The following is a 19,327-nucleotide window of genomic DNA, read 5'->3' as shown; positions in this document are numbered from 1 at the left end:
CCCCAAAACAAAACAAAATAAAAAAAAATTGTATCTTAGAACACCTGAATAACATAAGTGAACACTGAATTATCACTTTCTGGAATAGGCAGGCAGGAATTGAATACCAAAATAATAGTAAAAGGTGTTCAAACCAGTCCATAGGCATTTTCAGAGCTTCTTAGGTTCTTACATTTTATAAACTTGCACTCAACTTCTGTAAAATTAGCTAAAAATCAAAATCATAATCCTCTGAAAGTCTTACCTCAAAGAATATAATTTGAGTTATGGATATTTATTCTTGCCCAAAAGAAAACTCAGAAACTCCTTATACTTAAAAAAAAAGTATCAAATTTATTTATAGTTTCATTTTAAAATTAAAACTGTCGAACTTTTGTGATTTAAAATTCATTACAAGAACTGAAGACATTAATAAACTATTAAATACTGACATGAAAAATTAGACCATGCATATATAAAAACCATGTTTAATAGCAAAAAGTTATATTGCTTAACTAAAGGACATATCCTTTAGCTCTTTATTCTTTGACATAATTTAGCTTTTCACCCAAGTATTGATTCTGCACAGCAAAATATTTCCAACTTTGCCACTTATGAATTAATGACTTAACTGCTACTCTTTAAGCATTCTTTAAATGTAAATTTTTTAAATGTATAGTCCATGAATCTATTTGATAAAAAATAAAGGGCATCACCACTACATGAATTATATCAATAAATGGTATAAAAAACAAGAGGTACTATGCAATCAGCAAATTATCCAATAATCTGTTAAGATATTTTAAATACTATAACTAGCACAAGTAGGAATAAACTGACTCCAAGGTAATACAAGGCTTGGTTGGCATCTTTCTTGAAAGCTCTATCTTTAAAAAATTTTCGGACCTTAGGGATTTAACCTAGGACCTCACACATGCAAATCAAGAGCTCTACCACTGAGGTACATCCCAAGCCCTTTCCTGAAAGCTCTAATTCATAATATTACTCTACCCAACAAAGTCGTCTCTAAGAAAATGGCAGTGCTTTTAAGTACAAAAATTATTATATCCAGTAGGTGGTATTCTATATGGTCAAGATAATAAGAAAATTTCTATAAAATTAGATTTAAAATACTTTTCATGTTTGATAATTACTATTTAGTATCTCAAAGAAAAATGCAAAAAAAAATAGAAATACTCAATCATTAATATTTATTTTGCGAAAGCCAGAAATTATTCTATTTGAAGAAATAAGCAAACATGATAGAGATATAATAAACTGTCTCTGTTTTTAGTTATAGCATACTTTCACCTCAGACCTGCTCTGATTTTTCACGAGTTTCCTTTGTCCAGAACAGGAACCCATTTAAAGCCATTCTTTGAATATTGTTCATAATCTAAAGTCATTTTTATCAGCTGAATGTTTTCATGTCAGTACAGAAGGTACAATATGGCGGATGACTAGGCAATTATGAAGAAATTGTAGACATAATAAATGCATATTTACGATGACTTCTACAAAGCCTAAAAATTGCTACAGACAGGAGGTCAGAACACGATGATCTTCCACATGCTCAAACTTCACTTACTATATAATAGTGTCAAAAAATCCAGGAAAGAGTCATCAGTAGGTCCTTCCAAAGCTGCATAATTTTCCAAGTGATTTCCCTCTGGCTGTAGAATCAGTTTATTCCTTCAATCTTTTTTCAGTCTTTTAGCTTTTGCAATATTTTCTTGCCGTTTTTGTTTCTTTTTCTGCTCCTTTTCCTTAGCCTCAATCATTTTGGCCAATTTCCAAGACAATACTGCACTTGCTAAAAACAATGGAGTAAGGGCCAAAATAACTGTTGTAAGAAAGCCGTAAGGATCCTTTGCAGCCCATTCCACGACATACTCAGCCCAAGCCTTGATATCAAACATCTTTGTAGCAGTCTTAGGAAAGAGGGAAGGGAGAGAGACAAGGCAAATGATAGTCTTTAATCAAATTTTGAAAAAGTTACAACATATAGACAATCAATTAACTGAGAATTCCATTATCACTAGCAAGTTTTTTAAAAAGAAAATAGTGTATTTTACAAGAACTAGTATGTCCAGTTAAAAATAATTCAAGTACAACAACCAAAAATTATTAGTGCTGGAGAGATAGTATAGGGGTTAAGTTATACAAAATTATTACATATGACCAACTCTAATATATGGTCCCCCAAACATAGCAGGCAGCCATGGAGGCCCAGGTAATTCCCAGCACCACAGGGCCCTAACAGCACCACACCTTCAGGCTAACCAGATCGTGGGAAAGCAGCTAGCACCCCCCAACACCTACTCCAAGGGCAACTTGGGAGCTTCCCCCCCAAAAAAAAAAGTGAAACTTAAAAAAGTAAAAAGATATGGGTAACCTGTCATAAGGACACATATTTTCACATGCCTCCTATCCTTGACAATATTTAGCAGAAGACATAAAAAAATCTTGAATTTTATGTACTCGTTCCAAGAAACAATAGTATCCATTAGTGTTTTAGGTACTAATTAAAACCACTAGTCATCAAATTGAGTGCCTGAAAGAATAAGCCACAAAAAACACAAGAAAAGCATACAGAAGGGAGAGGGAGGTAAGGGTGCCTTGATTTATGCACAAATATAGCAAAGAGCTATATCAAAATGTGACATTCACTGAGGAGCTCTCCTTACAGGCATTAATAAATGAAGATAAATTCGAACCAATGAAAAAATAGCCCTAACAGGTGCAATGCATTTTATTCCATTTAGAGCTGGGGAGGGAGGGCCACCTGGCATATTAAGCATGGGGTGTGCCTCTAGACGACATTTTCTATTTCCTCCCAAAGACTCTTCAACCATTCCTGTCTAGGTCAACTTCAATTCAAAGTGCAGAATGAGAACACTGGGAGAGGAAATGGTACACAGCTGGGGGATCTACCTTAAACTCAGTGATCTCTATGGTAAAAGATGACGTGAGCCTGTCACAACCTCAGGTGCCCCGTGGCTCTGCTGCCGCCTCTTCTTTAGCTCTACCATGCACTTCTGAGAGGTGCCCAAATCCTGGTGGGTGAGGTGGGAAGCAGAAGAAAAACAGTTTCAACTGACGACTTTCAGTTTTGTAATACAATTTTTTTTTTAATTTTTATTAGTGAAACACCATGAGGTACACTTGTAGACTTACAAACTTTCGTGCTTGGGTTTGAGTTATACAATGATCGAGTACCCATCCCTCCACCAGCGCCCATCCTCCACCCCCAATGATCCCAGTATCCCTCCCATCCCCACCCCTGCTCCTGGCAGGGCATTCCCTTGTGCTCTCTTTCCTTTAGGGTGTTGTGGTTTGCAATAGAGGTGTCGAGCGGCCATCCCGTTGGGTCTGTAGTCTACTTTCAGCACGCGGCTCGCATCTGGAGCGAGTCCTCCAAACACCCTTTACTTGGTGCTCCCTTTTCTCTCTGAGCTGCTGTAATAACAATTCTAAACGGCAACTTTCCCCAAACTCTGTACAGTTAACTTGCAAACGATCTCTAAGGTAATGTGCTACGTGGTCCATAACATCATCATCTACTTCCTCAGCTGAAGACTAAAGACACCTGAGGGGGGAGGTTTTGGTTTTTTTTCTTTAATAAATCCTAATGACTGGAATTCAAGTATTCTTCCTAAGTTGTTTACTTCAGTCGACGTACGGTCTTCACTCTCCCTGACACACTCTGAGCTGAGGACGCTGGCGCTGTATCCTGAGGGAACTTCAACACCAAAAGCAGAAAGAAAAGGAAAAAATATATATATATATAGGGGGGTTCTCTGACTGTGTGCCTAAGGACGCCCACCAGACCCCGTTTTCTCCTCACACACACTCGGGGGTCCCTGCTTAAAGGACCCCCTTCCTCTCCAGAAGCGTGAGCACAACTCTAAGTTACTGAGTCACCAATGAGCCTCCGCAGCACCAGGCCCGCCCGCCTCCCGCCGCCCGGGGAGGGACCCGTCGCCGCTCCCTCAGGAGAAAACGGCGTCTCCCCGCGGGTCCGAGGCGTCCGGGCGCCGGCGCCGGCCGCCAGAGCCCCCCGCTCCCCTCGGGGCGCCGGCGGGGCCCGTCTCCGCGTCCTCCGACCCCCGGCTGAGGTGGCCCCGGCTCGCTCGCCCCCGCCGCGGCCCTCGCCCTCGCCCTCGCCCACCGGCCTCCCCGCACCTGGCCCCGCGCGGCCTCGCCCGTCCCCCGCCGCCGCGGCCGGCCCCGACTCACCGCCGGCCGGAAGCAAGAAGGCGGAAGCGGCGGCGGGCCCGCCCCGCCCACCAAGCGGCCCGGCCCGGCGCGAGGAAGTCGGGGGTCAGTTTCCGGCGGGGCTGGGGGCCGGGGCCGAGGGCGGGGCCGGAGCCGAGGGCGGGGCGTGGCCGGGGGCGGGGCGGCAGGTGGAGCCTGCACCGGCGCTTCGGGAGCTCCGGACGCCCGCGGCCAGGCCGCCCCCCCGACTCTGCCGGGGACCCCCACCCCGGGCGGGGACGGCGGTGGCGCCCGCGACCCGCCCCAGCAGCAGAAGAGTTGTGGGGGTCGTTGTGAGGGTCCCGCGTGGACTCGGCCACTCGCAGCCAGTTCACGCCGGCGCGCGGCCTCGCCCGGCCCCCTCCCCCCGCCCGTCCGGTCGGGGGTTCGGGTCTCCCGGTTCTGGCGACCGCGGCTCGGCCCCGACCCTCGTCCCCGCGAAAGGGCCTTGCAGCCCCCGGGCCGCGGCGGCGGTGGGAGGGCGGGGGAGGGGGCGGTCTGGGTTTTTGTCGAGGGACTCCTCGTTTCCCGAAGGGTCGCCGGGCCCGAGGGGCCCCTAGCGACGCGTCCGTGGCTGGGCGGAGAGTGGCCGGGGGGGCTCCAGCGTGTTCTCGGGAGGGGCGAGCTGCGACATGCACAGCCCGTTTAGGTACAACGACAGCGACTGTTACTTATCAGAGAACAGGCTTTTAGCAGACGATCTAAGGATCTCGAACCCTGCGCGCTGGGCACGTGTTGATGCTTGGGTGTTGTGTTAGCAGCACTTGTTTTCTTGCTCGTTTCTTGTTTGAAAACTTGGATGATGGATCAGAGGCTCGTGCTTGCTTGGACCACCTCGCGGGCACCTGTGGTAGCCAGAAAGCCAGAAAAAGCCAACTTCAGGCGCTGGGTGCTGCGCACTGAAGGTAAACTTTTTTTTTTTTGGGGTCATGTTGCCCAAATAGTCCCTCCAAGAAAGGATCAGTTTATTTTGGGATAGTGGGGCTGTGCTGTGCTGCGCCATGGAACCCAAGTCTCCTGCGTAAAGAGATCCACCTTCGTGCATGAGATCTGACATCCTTAACCCCTGAGGTTTCTGTGTGTTTTTAAAGTGGGAAGAGAGATGGTTTTCACAGTTACTTCCTCCCCAGTTAGTGGCTCTGCTGCACCCCCTGATAGACAGGTCGAAGTTTTGTGTGGAAGGAATGACATAAAGGAAGCAGTGCACCACAGACCATGCCTAGTTTCAGTTCCTGAGCTGGGGGCAAGTGGAGCCTTCCTTGTTGCAACCTGCATTGTCTTCAGGAAGTGACCATGAGATGGGGTTAGGTATGGTGCACTGCCATCGTAAGGGTAAAGCTTGAGTGTGTGAGTTGTGAAATTCATACATCTTGTTTCTGCTCTTCTCTGTTCTCTAGATCAGTTTTCTTCTCTACAAATGGAAAGCATACTAGGTGATCACGGGCCATCTTTTTTACTTTAAAATTGTCCTCGGACTGAATTTAGCCTTTTATTTTTATTTTAAGTAATGTATCTTAATCAGCAACAGAGTAAAGAATTTAGTGGATAACAAATTTGCGGGGAGAGGGGTTGGGTTTAGGCCACACCTAGTGGTGCTTAGGGCTTAGGGCTTATATCTTGTTCTGTCTCAAGAATCATTTCCACAGTGTTTAGGGGACCATATGCAGCAAACTGGTGCATTTGCAAGGGCCTTAACCCCTGTGCTAATCTCTGTCCCCAGATAATGGATTTTTTAAAGGTCTTGTTTGTTTGAAAAGAACCTTAATTGGATTTCACTCTTTCAACTGCCTTTCAGGACTAGAAGCTAGAAGCAGCCCCTGAGCACCTCTGGTTGCCCCAAAACCAAAGGAAAAAAAAAAAAGAAAATCTTACTCATACAACTTTAAGTTAACTAAACTTTATATAGATAAAGAGGGTCTCTGTAATGTACCACCAACCTCATTAGCTCTTATGGAATTATTTATGAAAGCAAAGCCTTGCAAAATTCTAAGTTTAGAGAAGTCTAGTCTTTGTCATCTGTTTACTTGTCTTTTTTCTTTAAATGTACAAAATTAATTTCACTGACTTGTTAAATTGTGAATGAGTAAAATCTGAGTAAGATTTTATTCTAATTAAACTTGACTGATCTTTGAAAATTTTTGTACCTGTTCAATATTTTGTGCATATTTCTTGGCCCTGCGACTTCTTATTGTCTAGTTCTCGCCCCTGGAGAACCTGGCAGGCTACCGAGAGTATCTTGCCTGCACAGCAGAGTCTGGAAAGCTCCCCGTGGCGTATTCGATATGCCAAAACCCAGTAACAATGATGGGTCTCATTTCCCGACCCTGAAAGAGCCTCGAATGTGGCACTTGCTAAAATCTCAGGGCTATGATGAATGGAAATGTTACTGGTGCCTGCTCAAGGAAATCGATAAACAACAGGATGAAAGTGACAGTGATTTCTCAGCAATAGCTATTTAGCTTATTTGTATGGAATTGGTTTCTTCCCTTAATTTTATTTTGTGAGTTTTTTTTCCCTTGTATTGATGCACAATGCAAAAAGAAATTTTTTTTTTTGGCTTTTTTGGGTTTCGACCACGATGCTCAGGTTATTCCTGGCTCTGCACTCAGGATTTACCCGTGGCGGTGCTCAGGGGACCATATGGAATGTTGTGCTGAGAATCGAATCCGGGTCTGCTGCACTCAAGGCAAACGCCCTACCCGCTGTGCTATTGCTCCAGCCCCATCAAAAAGAAAATGTCTTAATGGACACGTTTATGTGTTTGTTTACTGCAGTTAAGTGAAGGACTAGTTGTTTCACATTCATTAGGACTAAACTTGAAACTAAACAGCCTGAATAGTGTTCTTATACCCATTTTACAGATCTGGAACTAAAAACTTAGAAAGTACAGAATGGGATCACAAACATATCTGACCAAATTCCTCTTCTTTTGATAACCAGAGACCTAATGCGCATTTCATGGAATAAAAGTATCTTTTTTAACGCTGTAGTTGTTAAATAACTAATAGTCATAACTAAAATCACCCCATACTTCAAAGTTGCCTGTTGCCCAGTTGGGGGCAGCATGTCGCAAAGAGCTTGTGTGGTGCGAAGGTTTCCCCAGTTTGTTCATCACATTCATAATTTGTCCATTAACCTTGAAATTATCTGGTAGGCAATTTCATTACTGCTACATCAACATCTGTGATTCACCGCATCTTCCATCCTCCCTTCAGCCTCAAATTCTGAATTGGTTATATATTGCCAATTTACTTCAACCTGTTTTCCCTGCACAAATTATTGTTTAGAAAATTCATTTAGGCTTTTCCAGTAATAGAGGAATTTGTAATAGTATTGTTTTCATCCTTTGTTATTCATCAAATTTGTTTTGGCAGAAATATAACCTCAACTAATTAGCTAATATTATTGTGACTTTTTAAAAATAGAAGACATGCTTCTTAGGGGCTGGAGTGGTAGCATAGCGGGTAGGGCGTTTGCCTTGCATGCACCCGACCCGGGTTCGATTCCCAACATCCCATATGGTCCCTCGAGCACCGCCAGGAGTAATTCCTGAGTGAAGAGCCAGGAGTAACCCCTGTGCATCGTCGGGTGTGACCCAAAAAGCAAAAAACTAAAAGACATGCTTCTTAAAGTTAAGGGATATACTGATTAAGGAGGTACTGAAAAGCTTTAAAAAGTTAGAATTAGGTCATCCTGAGGAAGAACAAAGTAGCTTAGAATGCCTGCCTTGCAAATGTCTGGTCACAAGTTCAAGGCTAGAGTCACCACATGTGCTGAGCAGTCTTGGTAAGCGTGCTTCCTAAACCCCGCAGCTCTGCTGTCTGTGATCCCTGGCACTGCAGGAGGACTTCTGACCACACTCCACAGGGTAAGCACAACTAAAGAGATGAGCCCATGCCACAGTCTGAAAGCGCACCCCCAAACCAAAAAGCAGTAAAAATAAAATCAAGTGCAGCCTCAGTGACCACTGCTGCCATAATTTGTGCACCTCAATTCAAGGAGTACAAACCTTGGTGAGTGCCACAACCAGGATGCAGCACCACAGTAAGCACCACAGCCTGTGTCGAGCATGATCCGCAGTCTTTGCAGCAAGGTGTAGACAACAAGAATGGGGAGGGGCTTCTTTTTAAAGTTAGAGTTAGCCTTCAGAATACTAAGAATCAGAAAAACTCTGTACAAGGTTATATAATTCAGAAGCAATATGCAAACATATAGCAGAATGACTCGTCAAACCTACATGAGCCAAAAATAGCTTGGAATATTACTTTCATGTCTCTGCAGTGCTATGCTACTTTTCATAAAACCCCTTTCTACCACATCACCTTTTTTTCCACAGCTCTTAGCACAGTCAAACATCTTTTTAGATTTGCTGCTTTGTGTCTTTTTGTAGAGTGTAAGGTATGAGAGATCAGTTATCCCAATGCACAGATTATTGTCACTGTCACTGTCCTCCTGTTGTTCATCGATTTGGTCGAGCGGGCCCAGGAACGTTTCCATTTTGAGACTTGTTACTGTGTTTGGCATGTTGAATACCTCACGGGTAACTTGTCAGGCTTTGCCGTGCAGGCAAGATACTCTCGGTAGCTTGCCGGGCTCTCCGAGAGGGCAAAGGAATCGAACCCGGCTTGGCCAGACTGGCTGCGCGCAAGGCAGATGCCCTACTGCTGTGCCATGGCATAGATTATTATTTTGCATAATTAATTCCAAAGTATTAAATTGCTGTTTGAAAGAATCATGAAATAATTTAACTGAATATTTTTGAAGTTCATATTAAAATAGTCTCTGAGTCTTGGCCGCTGATGGGATTACACGGCACCAGGGGGCCAGGTGGTGGGTGTGACCCCCGCCTACTGGAATTTGGAGGATCTGGGTGGAAGATGCTCGACTCCAATTCGAGTAGGCTTGGAGGTCTCGGCCCCGGAACCCGCGTGGCTTTGTCCCTCTGCCAGTACCTTCATGTGTGCGGAGAGTGGTCTCAGCATGGTGGTGGCTGGTCCTGGAGGTCTTCGGCTGCCGTAGCCCTGGTCGGGGCGGGGAGGAAAGCTCAACCCGCTCCCCTCCAAGGGACTCCGGGAAGGAACTCCCAGGTGCGGGGGCAGAGACTGCACTGTTCTCGTCCGGGATCTGGATTTTATAGTCTCTGAGTCTTGGCCGCTGATGGGATTACACGGCACCAGGGGGCCAGGTGGTGGGTGTGACCCCTGCCTACTGGAATTTGGAGGATCTGGGTGGAAGATGCTCGACTCCAATTCGAGTAGGCTTGGAGGTCTCGGCCCCGGAACCCGCGTGGCTTTGTCCCTCTGCCAGTACCTTCATGTGTGCGGAGAGTGGTCTCAGCATGGTGGTGGCTGGTCCTGGAGGTCTTCGGCTGCCGTAGCCCTGGTAGCGCGACATCTTATTACCTCATTCCTACTTTGGACAAACTTGCAGGCTATCGAATGTAGCCTGCCCACAGGGCAGAGTCTGGCAAACTCCCCGTGGTCTACCAAATATGCCAAATACCAGTAACAATGATGGGTCTCATTCTCCTAAAGAGCCGTGAATATAATCTCAGGGCTAGGATGAAAGAGACGTTACTGGGGCCTGCTCGAGGCAATCGACGATTAACAGGATGATGAAATGAAATGAATTAAAATATCTACACTTGATCTTAGCCAAAAGGCCGAGATTTGTAAGATGTTTTGAAAGTAATAAGGCATGCACTAGTAAAAAGAGGCCTAAAGATAAGTAAATAAGGTATTTTGGGAAAGGCGCAATTGTGGTTATCTTAAGTGGGGGGAAAAAACCTAGTTACTTAATGATTTCCAACTATGTACAATGAACAGCATGATTCATCATCTTCATTGATAAGATAAAAGAAATTAGTCCTAGACTGTAGGTGCTAAAATTTAAGATAAGAGCAAGCTAGACTAGAGATCTAAATAAAGATCTTTGAAAATGGGGTAAGAGTGTAGATGAAGACTAGATGACCTCCCTAGATATGTTCTAGCTTTAGGGTTCCCAGTACAGAGTGCAGGAGAAGTACGAACGTTAGATAGTTGGTTCTCTCTCCTTGATTATTTCTTGCCATGTATCATTTTTTCTATACATTTTCAAATCATTTCAGTATGTTTGAGCACATTCACTCCAGTTGATTATATATTGCTGCTTTGGATAGTTTATAGAATTTTGATCATATAATAAAGTTGTATCCTTTCTTCTGTTTTTTTTTTTGTTTGTTTTAGGCTGTAGTCCCATTAAGGACTACATGAGACAGTGAGATTTCCTGCTGAATCTAGAGACTCCAGTTTTAGTCCTGTCATGAACTGATGTAATTATATAATCTTTACCAAGTCACCTTTTATTTCTATGCAGGAAGATCCTGTCCATGAATAAAAACAGATTCAACTGGAGAAGGTAACCCTCGCATAAAAACCGCGTAGTGTAAAAGCTGGGTGTATTGCAAAGCAGCCTCAAATAATATCATGTTTACCTAAGCAAGTTACTCAGAGCAACCATATTAACTTTGTAAGCATTTTTGCTGAATATTGTCAAGGACATTATTTTTTTGTGTCATACACTGCCTTTATATAAAGTAAATTCTAGAAAAAGTTTTGTAAGCCACTTTATTTTGGGGGGGTCACGCCCGGCGATGCACAGTGGTTACTCCTGGCTTTGCACTCAGGAATTACTCTTGGCACAGTGTTTGGGGGACCATATGGGATGCTGGGAATCGAACACATGCAAGGCCACATGCAAGGCAAATGCCCTACCTGCTGTGCTATCACTCCAGCCCCTGTAAACCACTTTTTAAAAAGAATTTTACCTCTCTGACAAGAAGCTTCAGAGCCAACTTTGAAATTCCTGTTACACATCCATTCTGATCTGCGTTCTCTCATTTCTTTGGTTTTGGCTTTCGATTTTGGGGTCACACCTGGCTGTGTTCAGGGATTACTCCTGACTCTGCTCAGGGTTCACTCCTGGCTATACTGAGGCACCATATGTGGTGTCTAGTATGAAATCATGGTTATCTGCATGCAAGACAAGTCCTTAACCCTGTACTACCTCTTCAGTCCCATTTGAATTTCTCCAGATATATTTTTCTTAGGACATAACACCTACATTTATCATTTTCATGTAAATTTATGTAATAAGATGCCTACTATCCTTGGTGAAGTAAATCATGGTATAGTTTGCTTATAGATTAAGTGTCTTTGAAACTCTGATTTTACAGATTTCTGCCTTTTTTGCATTATCAGAAATATGCATCAATTTGCTAGTAAAGTTCTACTAATTCTATTTTTGATATTTAGTTTTAGTTTTATTGTGAGACTTGTTACTGTTTTATTCTTCTGCCCCTCTCAGAGAGCCTGGCAAGCTCTCCGTGATGTATTTGATATGCCAAAAACAGTAACAACAAGTCTCACAATTTGTTGTGAGACGTTACTGGTGCCTGCTTGAGCAAATTGATGAACAATGGGAAGACAGTGCTACAGTGCTACAGTTTTAGTTGTATAGACATAGGGAACGTGGGAAATAATTGTCCTAAATTGCATCCCAAAGTCTTATACTAAAAGCTAGTTTGTGCCTTTAATAGCCCACAGAGTATAACGTGTATATTTGGAATCTTGTTTAAGAAGTGAGCAAAAATTTTCTGGTGCCAGGCTATAAATACAGTTTTTTTTAAACCATCACTTAGAGACATAATCCTGGTCCCAATTCATAAATTGCTTTTGCTGAGTGTACAGTTTATGATTTTAGGCCTTAAGTCAGGAAGTGAGTCAGTCTAAAATCCAAAAACTCCATTTTGACTCACATATGTTCTCTTAAAGTATAAATAATTAGAGGTACATATGATCTTTTTTTTTTCTTTTCATTTAGGAGTAAGATGGGATGGAGCTGTACCTGACAATGTACGTTTCTGGCTCATTGCTCATAATAGCCCCTGGCAGTGCTCAGGGGAACCAGTTTGGATTCGAATCTGGTTTGGTCACGTGCAGGGCAGTGCCTTTCTTACTTGTCTATCTACCCTCATCTCAAGAGTGTCTTCACTCTAAATTTCGGGGTTTCCTGTTTGTTTTAATGTTCCTTATTTTGCTCATCTTTTTTTTAAGTTTTATTCATCTCTAGATTTTAATATTTCATTATTAGATGAAACAATTATAGAGTGTATTACTAGTGACTAATTTCCTTGCAAAGCTAACTGGTTAATAAACATGTAACTTCTTTATATAAAAGATCATATTCTACAGAATTTATTATAAGTTGGTTCTTGGACTATTTAAAGAGTCGTTTAGCCAAGAATAGTCGAGATAAGTACCAGGAGGTTCACTCCATGGCTTGGAGGCCAGCCGCACATGCTGGGGAAAAAGGGAGCACAGATAGAGATGGGAACTCCAAGTAAAAGGTGTTGGGAGGATCCGCCCAGGATGGGAGATGCATGCTGAAAGTAGACTATAGACCGAACATGATGGCCACTCAATATCTCTATTGCAAACCACAACACCCAAAAGGAGAGAGAGGACAAAAGGGAATGCCCTGCCACAGAGGCAGGGTGGGAGGGGGTGGGGGGGAGGGCTACTGGAATCATTGGTGGTGGAATGGGCACTGGTGGAGGGATGGGTATTCGATCATTGTATAACTGAAACCCAAGCACAAAAATGTGTAAGTCTGCAACTGCACCTCATGGTGTTTCACTAATAAAAATTTAAAAAATTAAAAATAGAAAAAAATAATAAAGAGTGGTTTAGGGACTCATAAGGATGACTCGGTGGCAGAAGTGCCTTCCTCGGCCTTCTCGGAGTCGGGATGGGTGACTTCTCCCACCTCCCAGTACTTCTGGAAGTGCCGGCATCCTTGTCCATGTCCCACCCATTTTAGCATATTTGCCAGCCTTGTTCCAGAGACTCAAATCTCTGAAGAGATGAGCTAGCCACAAAATGTTTTCTCGTATACCTATTCCTAGCCGACGCAGAAGGCTTAACTCGAAACAACAGCTTGTAACGTCCCTCTCCCCCACCAGATAAGGACTTAATGTCCCCATAGTGAGATGCAACAATTTTCACAAAATTTTCTTCTATGGAAATATTTTTTGATCATCCCATTAGCCATTTAGTGGTAACAGGCAATATAAAATTGATTATTGTGGGTAGGCTTGAGAGATTGTTGGAAAAATAGAGAACAATAATGGAGTAAAGGTGACAGTGGTGATCGAATTGGTGCTGGAATATTGAACACCTGTAACAAATTATGAACAACTTTGTAAACCACAGTGTTTAAATAAAAGGGAGGGGGATATTTTTTTAAGTGCCTACCTTGCAAGCTTCAGGTCTCAAGTTCAATTCCTAGTGCTACACTTATAAGCAAACCTCAGTCCCAGGAACTTTGCTGTTTGGGATCCCAGCATCTCAACAGCATTCAGTCTCCCATGCACTGCAGACAGCACCAAAACTAAAAGTGTGCAAGCAGTTTGGCCTGGTATGATCTCTACCTTACCAAACTAATGTGCATTACTAAAGACTCATCTGTGGTCATTGCAGCAGTAACAACAGCAAAGAGTGAGGCATGAAAAAACAAAGCCACTTTTTTAAAAAATTAAGAAGTTCTTCATCAAGGCTGTAAATGCGTATTTGATACACAGCGTAAGTGAAAAGTATCTCTACATAAAAAACAGCACAAGAAAATATTTAATGTTAGTAATAAAATGGTAAAAATGTAAGGACTGTTTGGTCACCTGGGACGAGAGAAGGAACTTAATTTATCTGAGTCCATTTTTTCAAAATTTTTGTATTCTGTAGGTATGAATGCTTTGTCTGATTTTCTTACTATGTCTACAAGGTTATACATCTTACAGTATATATAAGTTCAGGAATTGCTATGGCAGTTATTTTCATGGCTGCTAAATCCTTTTGTACCACAGGAAGCCAAAGCTACATATGGGCATGAAAAATATTTGCAATTCATGTCTATCCATTTGTATTAATCCATGATGTGCCTTCTCTCCACTTTGTAGAAAGAAGTACAAACTCCTTAGCGGAACCTGATGATACTTAACAATCTAGCTCACCTTGCCCACAGAAATGTTCGACATAGGCTTTCTTCCCTCTGGAGAAGCCAGTCTTCTTTCTCTAACATCTATCTCTTTTCCCTATCTCCACCCCCATATTTAAGTAAAACTATTTTACATCACACAAAAAAGATCTTCAGCATATTAGAGTATCATTTATTTCAGACCTCTGCAGCTTTAAGGATGTCTTTAATGCTGAGGTTGAAAATACAGACTCTGGAACAAAACTATCTTGTTTGAATTCTAACTTTGCCTCTTGCTAGAGTGGTGAGGTGGCTGTGAGAATACACCTCACAGACGCCCTCAAGGATCTCAATTATCTCCTACAAGGACTTCAGTTATCTAACGACCCATCTGCTGTGCTGAAATCTGTCACTGCATTTGTGTCAAAACTGGACTTCTCTTGCAGTATATCAGATCTTAAAACAGACCTATTTCTGAAAAACAAAAGTCTCTGATAGTCAAAGGGGCTTTGGAGTCCCCCATTGCCTTACCGTCTTCTTCAGGCTACATGGCAATCTAGGATAGTTCCATCCAACCATCCTCTCAGTTGGAGCCAGACTTGTACTGTGGTGTGGCAGGCTCTTTTGCCTGATTTCCTCCATTTTCTTACAGCTACTTCTCCTAGTAACATTAGTACCTTGGCTTCTGGGGTGGTAAAATTATGATTTTGGGAGGTTCATTCACTACCCTGCTTAAGAAAGCATCTTAACTGATAGGTCGAGCACTCATTTCCCCTTCCATAAATGTGTACAGCTTAATTGCTAAATATTTCACAGATGTCAGCCTGGGACAGCGACTCAGAAGAGAGGAACTGTGTGATAATACAGGCATTTGAAAAATATGTGGAGATGGAGCTGATGCAATAGTACAGTGGATAGGGCACTCGTCTTGCACACAGCTGACCCAGGGTCAGTCTCCAGCATGCCATATGGTCTCTCAGGTCCACCTGTATTGATCCCTGGGTGTAGAGCCAGGAGTCAACCCTTCACACTGCCAGATGTAAAGAATACTGCCTATAAAGACCACAGAGTTCACTGATGACTGCTGTGTTATATTGAAATATTGTAGAAGGACCACAGGAAACAACTGCTAGCATGCATTTAATACTTAAGTGTGAGCAGGGGAGCTTCTGTCATAACTTTATTGGAGGCCTTTATCACACCTCGAGTGGGAGGGTAGACTCAGTCGAACTGCATAATAAAGTGCTAGTTGTTAGGATCGCAGAGCTCCAGGAACACCTAAGCATTGAATATCTAGCCAAGGCAGACTTGAGAATTGTAAGATAAGAAAACCTAGGATCCTGCACATGAGCAGCTCCCCTGGATGAAGGCGATTACTTCTACTACTCAGGATTTACAGAGATTGTTCTGTGGTGAGCTTGTCTGGCTGTTGTTCTGGAATATGCTCCAGAAGCCTTTTGCCCCAAGGCAGCCGTCCTCCCCTACGTTGCCCTCTTCCTTGTCTGGTTATCACGCCAATAAACTAGGTTCAATCCCAGGATAACCCAGCTGGGACGTGCTGAGCTTGATAAGGAAAGAAGGCAATTCCCCTGACAGAATGTAAGGGTAACTGGCATGTACAGGCAAGAACAAGGAGAGGACTCTGGGGATTGGATTTTAAAGGTGTTTGTTCAGTAGAACAAGAATATAAAATTGGATGAACAAGAATTCACTGATGTGGGGACACTTTCTCAGCAGTTGGGGAATATAATTGCCTAGACTATACCCCCCAAATTCATGCTGAAATCTAATTTCTAAAGTGATGGTATTTGGAGATGGGGCAATTTGGAGGAAGTTAGATCCAGATAGTCAAGCCATCTTGGAGATTTAATGTCTTGTCACTTCTGCCATATGAAAACAGCCATCGGAATCCAGGACCCAGGCTCTCACCTGACATCAGATCTACTCATACTTTAGTATTGAACTTCCCAGACTACAAAACTGTGAGAAATAAAGTGTTTTAATCCCTTAGATTCCTATTGCAATAGTGTGACTTGAGACACACCCAGGCAGTTGGGGGAATCCTTCTAATGAAGCTGATATAAATTGGGGGAAAGACAACCAACAATAGGGTGGAAAATGTCTGAATTGTTCTGGAAGACTAGAGGAAGAAATAGGCTCAGGGAACTGAATTTGCAGAAATGGAAATACTAGATACGAACAGAAGGTCCATCAGAAGATTCCGTTCCATGAGGATACCTTACACTCAGGCCAACAGGAAGGCTCTGGGAGAAAGGCGTTAGCCTTCATTGAAGTGTTGGTGACAGGCCAGGGATGGAGGTGAAGGAGCAGCCACAGAGCTCATTAACATTCAGGGGAATATGGAGCCCTGAAGTAATAGAGGCCAGGTGGTGTTGCTTAACTGCCAGAAGCTAGAAGACCACAATTACCATAATGACTGGCAAGGTCACTCTCACAGCCAAAGGAGTTTGACCCAGGAGTTATGGTGATGGCTAATAGAGCATAGTCTCCCTAGGGGCACAATAGACCAGCAGTCTTCAAGGGCGCTGATTAACATCCATTGCCATAAAAGCAAATACAGACAAGCTAGAAGCTGAAGGTAGTCATCACAGTAAAAGTGAAGAACCCGTTCTTAGATCCCATATCTAAGTTTTCACATCCAGAACTGAGTCTCTGGGGAAAGAGTCTTTCCAACCCATGGCAAATGTGACAGTATCCCCCAAAGGGCTCTGTGGTCTTCTATTTAGGGATGAGAAATAAGCAGGCATCTTAAGGTCACAGCTTAAATCTGGAGATCTAAGGCAACATCATGGCCTTCTTGTCCAGATGGCAGCCTAGCAAAGTGGATATTCTGATTGAAGTTAGCCACACAGTGGTCACTCCTCAGTCCCCAGTGGTACTTGGAATATATAGATGTCATGTTAGGTAACCCTGGTCCATGGAGTGAGGATTGCCAAATGGAACCCTTTAAAACTGTGCCCCCCAAATCCAATCTGCCAAGATAGGAAGTCACTATCCTGAGAAATGATTAGTGCTCCCTTTCAGATCTGAAGAATATGGTGGTAGGTGCTTGTCCCAATCAATCTGACCCCTAATGAAACAGACAGGATCTTGGAGAATGACTGTAAATTCTAGTTTCTTAACGGAGTTGCAAAAAATAAAATTTTTGATTATTCTCAGTAAACCTTTGGTTTGTTTACCTGTCTTATATGTTGGATTGCACAAAAATTTCTGGGGTGAAAGGAGTCACAAGTGGAAAAAGCTTAAGTAGCCTTTCTATAGATTACTGCTGACTAACCAAGTAACTGCCAGAGACTGCTGCTATGTTATACTCATCACTAAGACCTCTAGTATTTGATGTAGCACTATAGCACTGTCCTCCTGTTGTTCATCAATTTGCTCGAGCAGGCACCAGTAACGTCTCACAACAAATTGTGAGACTTGTTGTTACTGTTTTTGGCATATCGAATACACCACAGGGAGCTTGCCAGGCTTTGCCGTTCTGGCTAGATACTCTCGGTAGCTTGCCAGGTTCTCAAAGAGGGGCGGAAGAATCGAACCCAGGTAGGCTACGTGCAAGGCAAATGCCCTACTTGCTGTACTATTGCTCAGTATTTGATATATCACTGATTTGGTAATGCAGATTTTTTTCCATCCTAATTGTAAAAGAGGTTCAGAATCTGTTAACATTTACATAGAACAAACAATATTTATTTATTTAGTTTTGCTTTTTGGGTCACACCCGGCGACGCTCAGGGGTTACTCCTGGCTCATGCACTCAGGAATTACTCCTGGCGGTGCTCGGGGGACCATATGGGATGCTGGGAATTGAACCTGGGTTGGCCATGTTGGCTGCATGCAAGGCAAACGCCCTACCCACTGTGTATCTCTCCAGCCCCAAGAACAAACAATATTTAGATGGAGTTTTGCCTCAAGGCTATACCTACTCTCTTCCTTAGTCACAATATGACTACCTAAGTACCCCTCAGAGTACTACACTGGTTCACTTTTATTAACATTAGGCAAGTTGGACAGAAACAATGTGTGTGCTAAAGACCTGAATAGAATACACAGTTCCAGAGAGGGATGAGATTCAGGGGCCAGTCACGTCTATAAAGTTCCAGTGGGAAGGGCACTGCTTGACCATTACCTCCTCAGTACCAAAGGAAAAAGACAAACTTGTCTCTTGAAATCCCACCCACAAAGAAGGAAGTAGAGTACTATTGTGTATGTTGACCTCTTCTTTCTAGAGGTGACACGTTCTACAACCAAGAATAATGTTTTTGCTCAAGATTCAAGTGACTTAAGAGAAAATTCACCACCTTTAATAGGCAAATCATTTCTCAGTTTGGCAGCTGAAAAGCCACTTTTCAATTTTTTTTAAATTTAAAGAACCATGGTTTACAAAGTTATTGATAGTTGAGTTTCAGTCATATAATTTTTCAACACCAGTCTCACCATCAGTGTCAACTTCCCTCCTCCCAAACTCCATCCTCATTTCACTCTCCACCCCGCCCCATGTTGGCCCAAATCACCTGGAAATGCATAAAAAGACACCTTTTTAAAAAGGTTGATAAATTCTAATTTAAGCCTCCAAATTAGTGTATGTAAGCCATCAGAACTAGATGGCTCAGAATATCGTTAAAGGACTCTAGAACTTCACACTTGGGTCGAACCTCACCCATGAGTGAACCATCAGAAAACCAGGTATGCAGGACTTTGTGACTGAGAACTCTGGGTTCAGTGGGACCAGGAAAGGGGATCCTTAGCCCATATCCCTCTGTCTCCTGCCACTCAGCAGTCACACCCATAAGCCACCTCTGCCTGGTACTAGATAATCTCGTCATTGGCCACCATCCAGATCGCATGTCCGTTTCCGGAAGGGAGCAAAGGGAGCATAACATGATGCTTGCGATAACCATGCCCCTGGACCCCATGCCAGACTGTTTCACTTGGGGCACCCCCAGAGGGACAGATTAGAGCCCTCCCTGCCTCCAAGGGACCTAGCCCTACAGCTGAAAACCTCTAAAACTCAACTGCTACCATGCTCAAGGCTGCTCACCACATGCTCGGGCTGAGTCTC

At 43.3% G+C, this 19,327-nt stretch overlaps 1 protein-coding gene across 1 annotated transcript; it reads right to left on the bottom strand.

Moving 5' to 3' along the window:
* Window positions 1–307: 307 nt before the first annotated feature.
* On the bottom strand, window positions 308–3,696 carry SMIM15 (small integral membrane protein 15). Its single transcript, XM_056112103.1, has 3 exons — window positions 3,648–3,696; window positions 2,914–3,035; window positions 308–1,910 (listed from the first exon to the last, which is right to left on the bottom strand). Exon 3 carries the CDS (start codon window positions 1,896–1,898, stop codon window positions 1,674–1,676), a length of 225 nt encoding a protein of 74 aa, XP_055968078.1. The 5' UTR covers window positions 1,899–1,910; window positions 2,914–3,035; window positions 3,648–3,696; the 3' UTR covers window positions 308–1,673.
* Window positions 3,697–19,327: the final 15,631 nt, after the last annotated feature.

The sequence above is a fragment of the Sorex fumeus genome, unplaced genomic scaffold, assembly GCF_029834395.1.
Source record: "Sorex fumeus unplaced genomic scaffold, SorFum_2.1 ptg000015l, whole genome shotgun sequence".
NCBI lineage: Eukaryota > Metazoa > Chordata > Mammalia > Eulipotyphla > Soricidae > Sorex > Sorex fumeus.
This window is presented reverse-complemented; position numbering and strand designations above follow the sequence as displayed.

Bases quoted from the DNA above. Each gene is read 5' to 3' on its own strand.
- SMIM15 (XM_056112103.1), bottom strand. From the start codon at position 1,898: ATGTTTGATATCAAGGCTTGGGCTGAGTATGTCGTGGAATGGGCTGCA.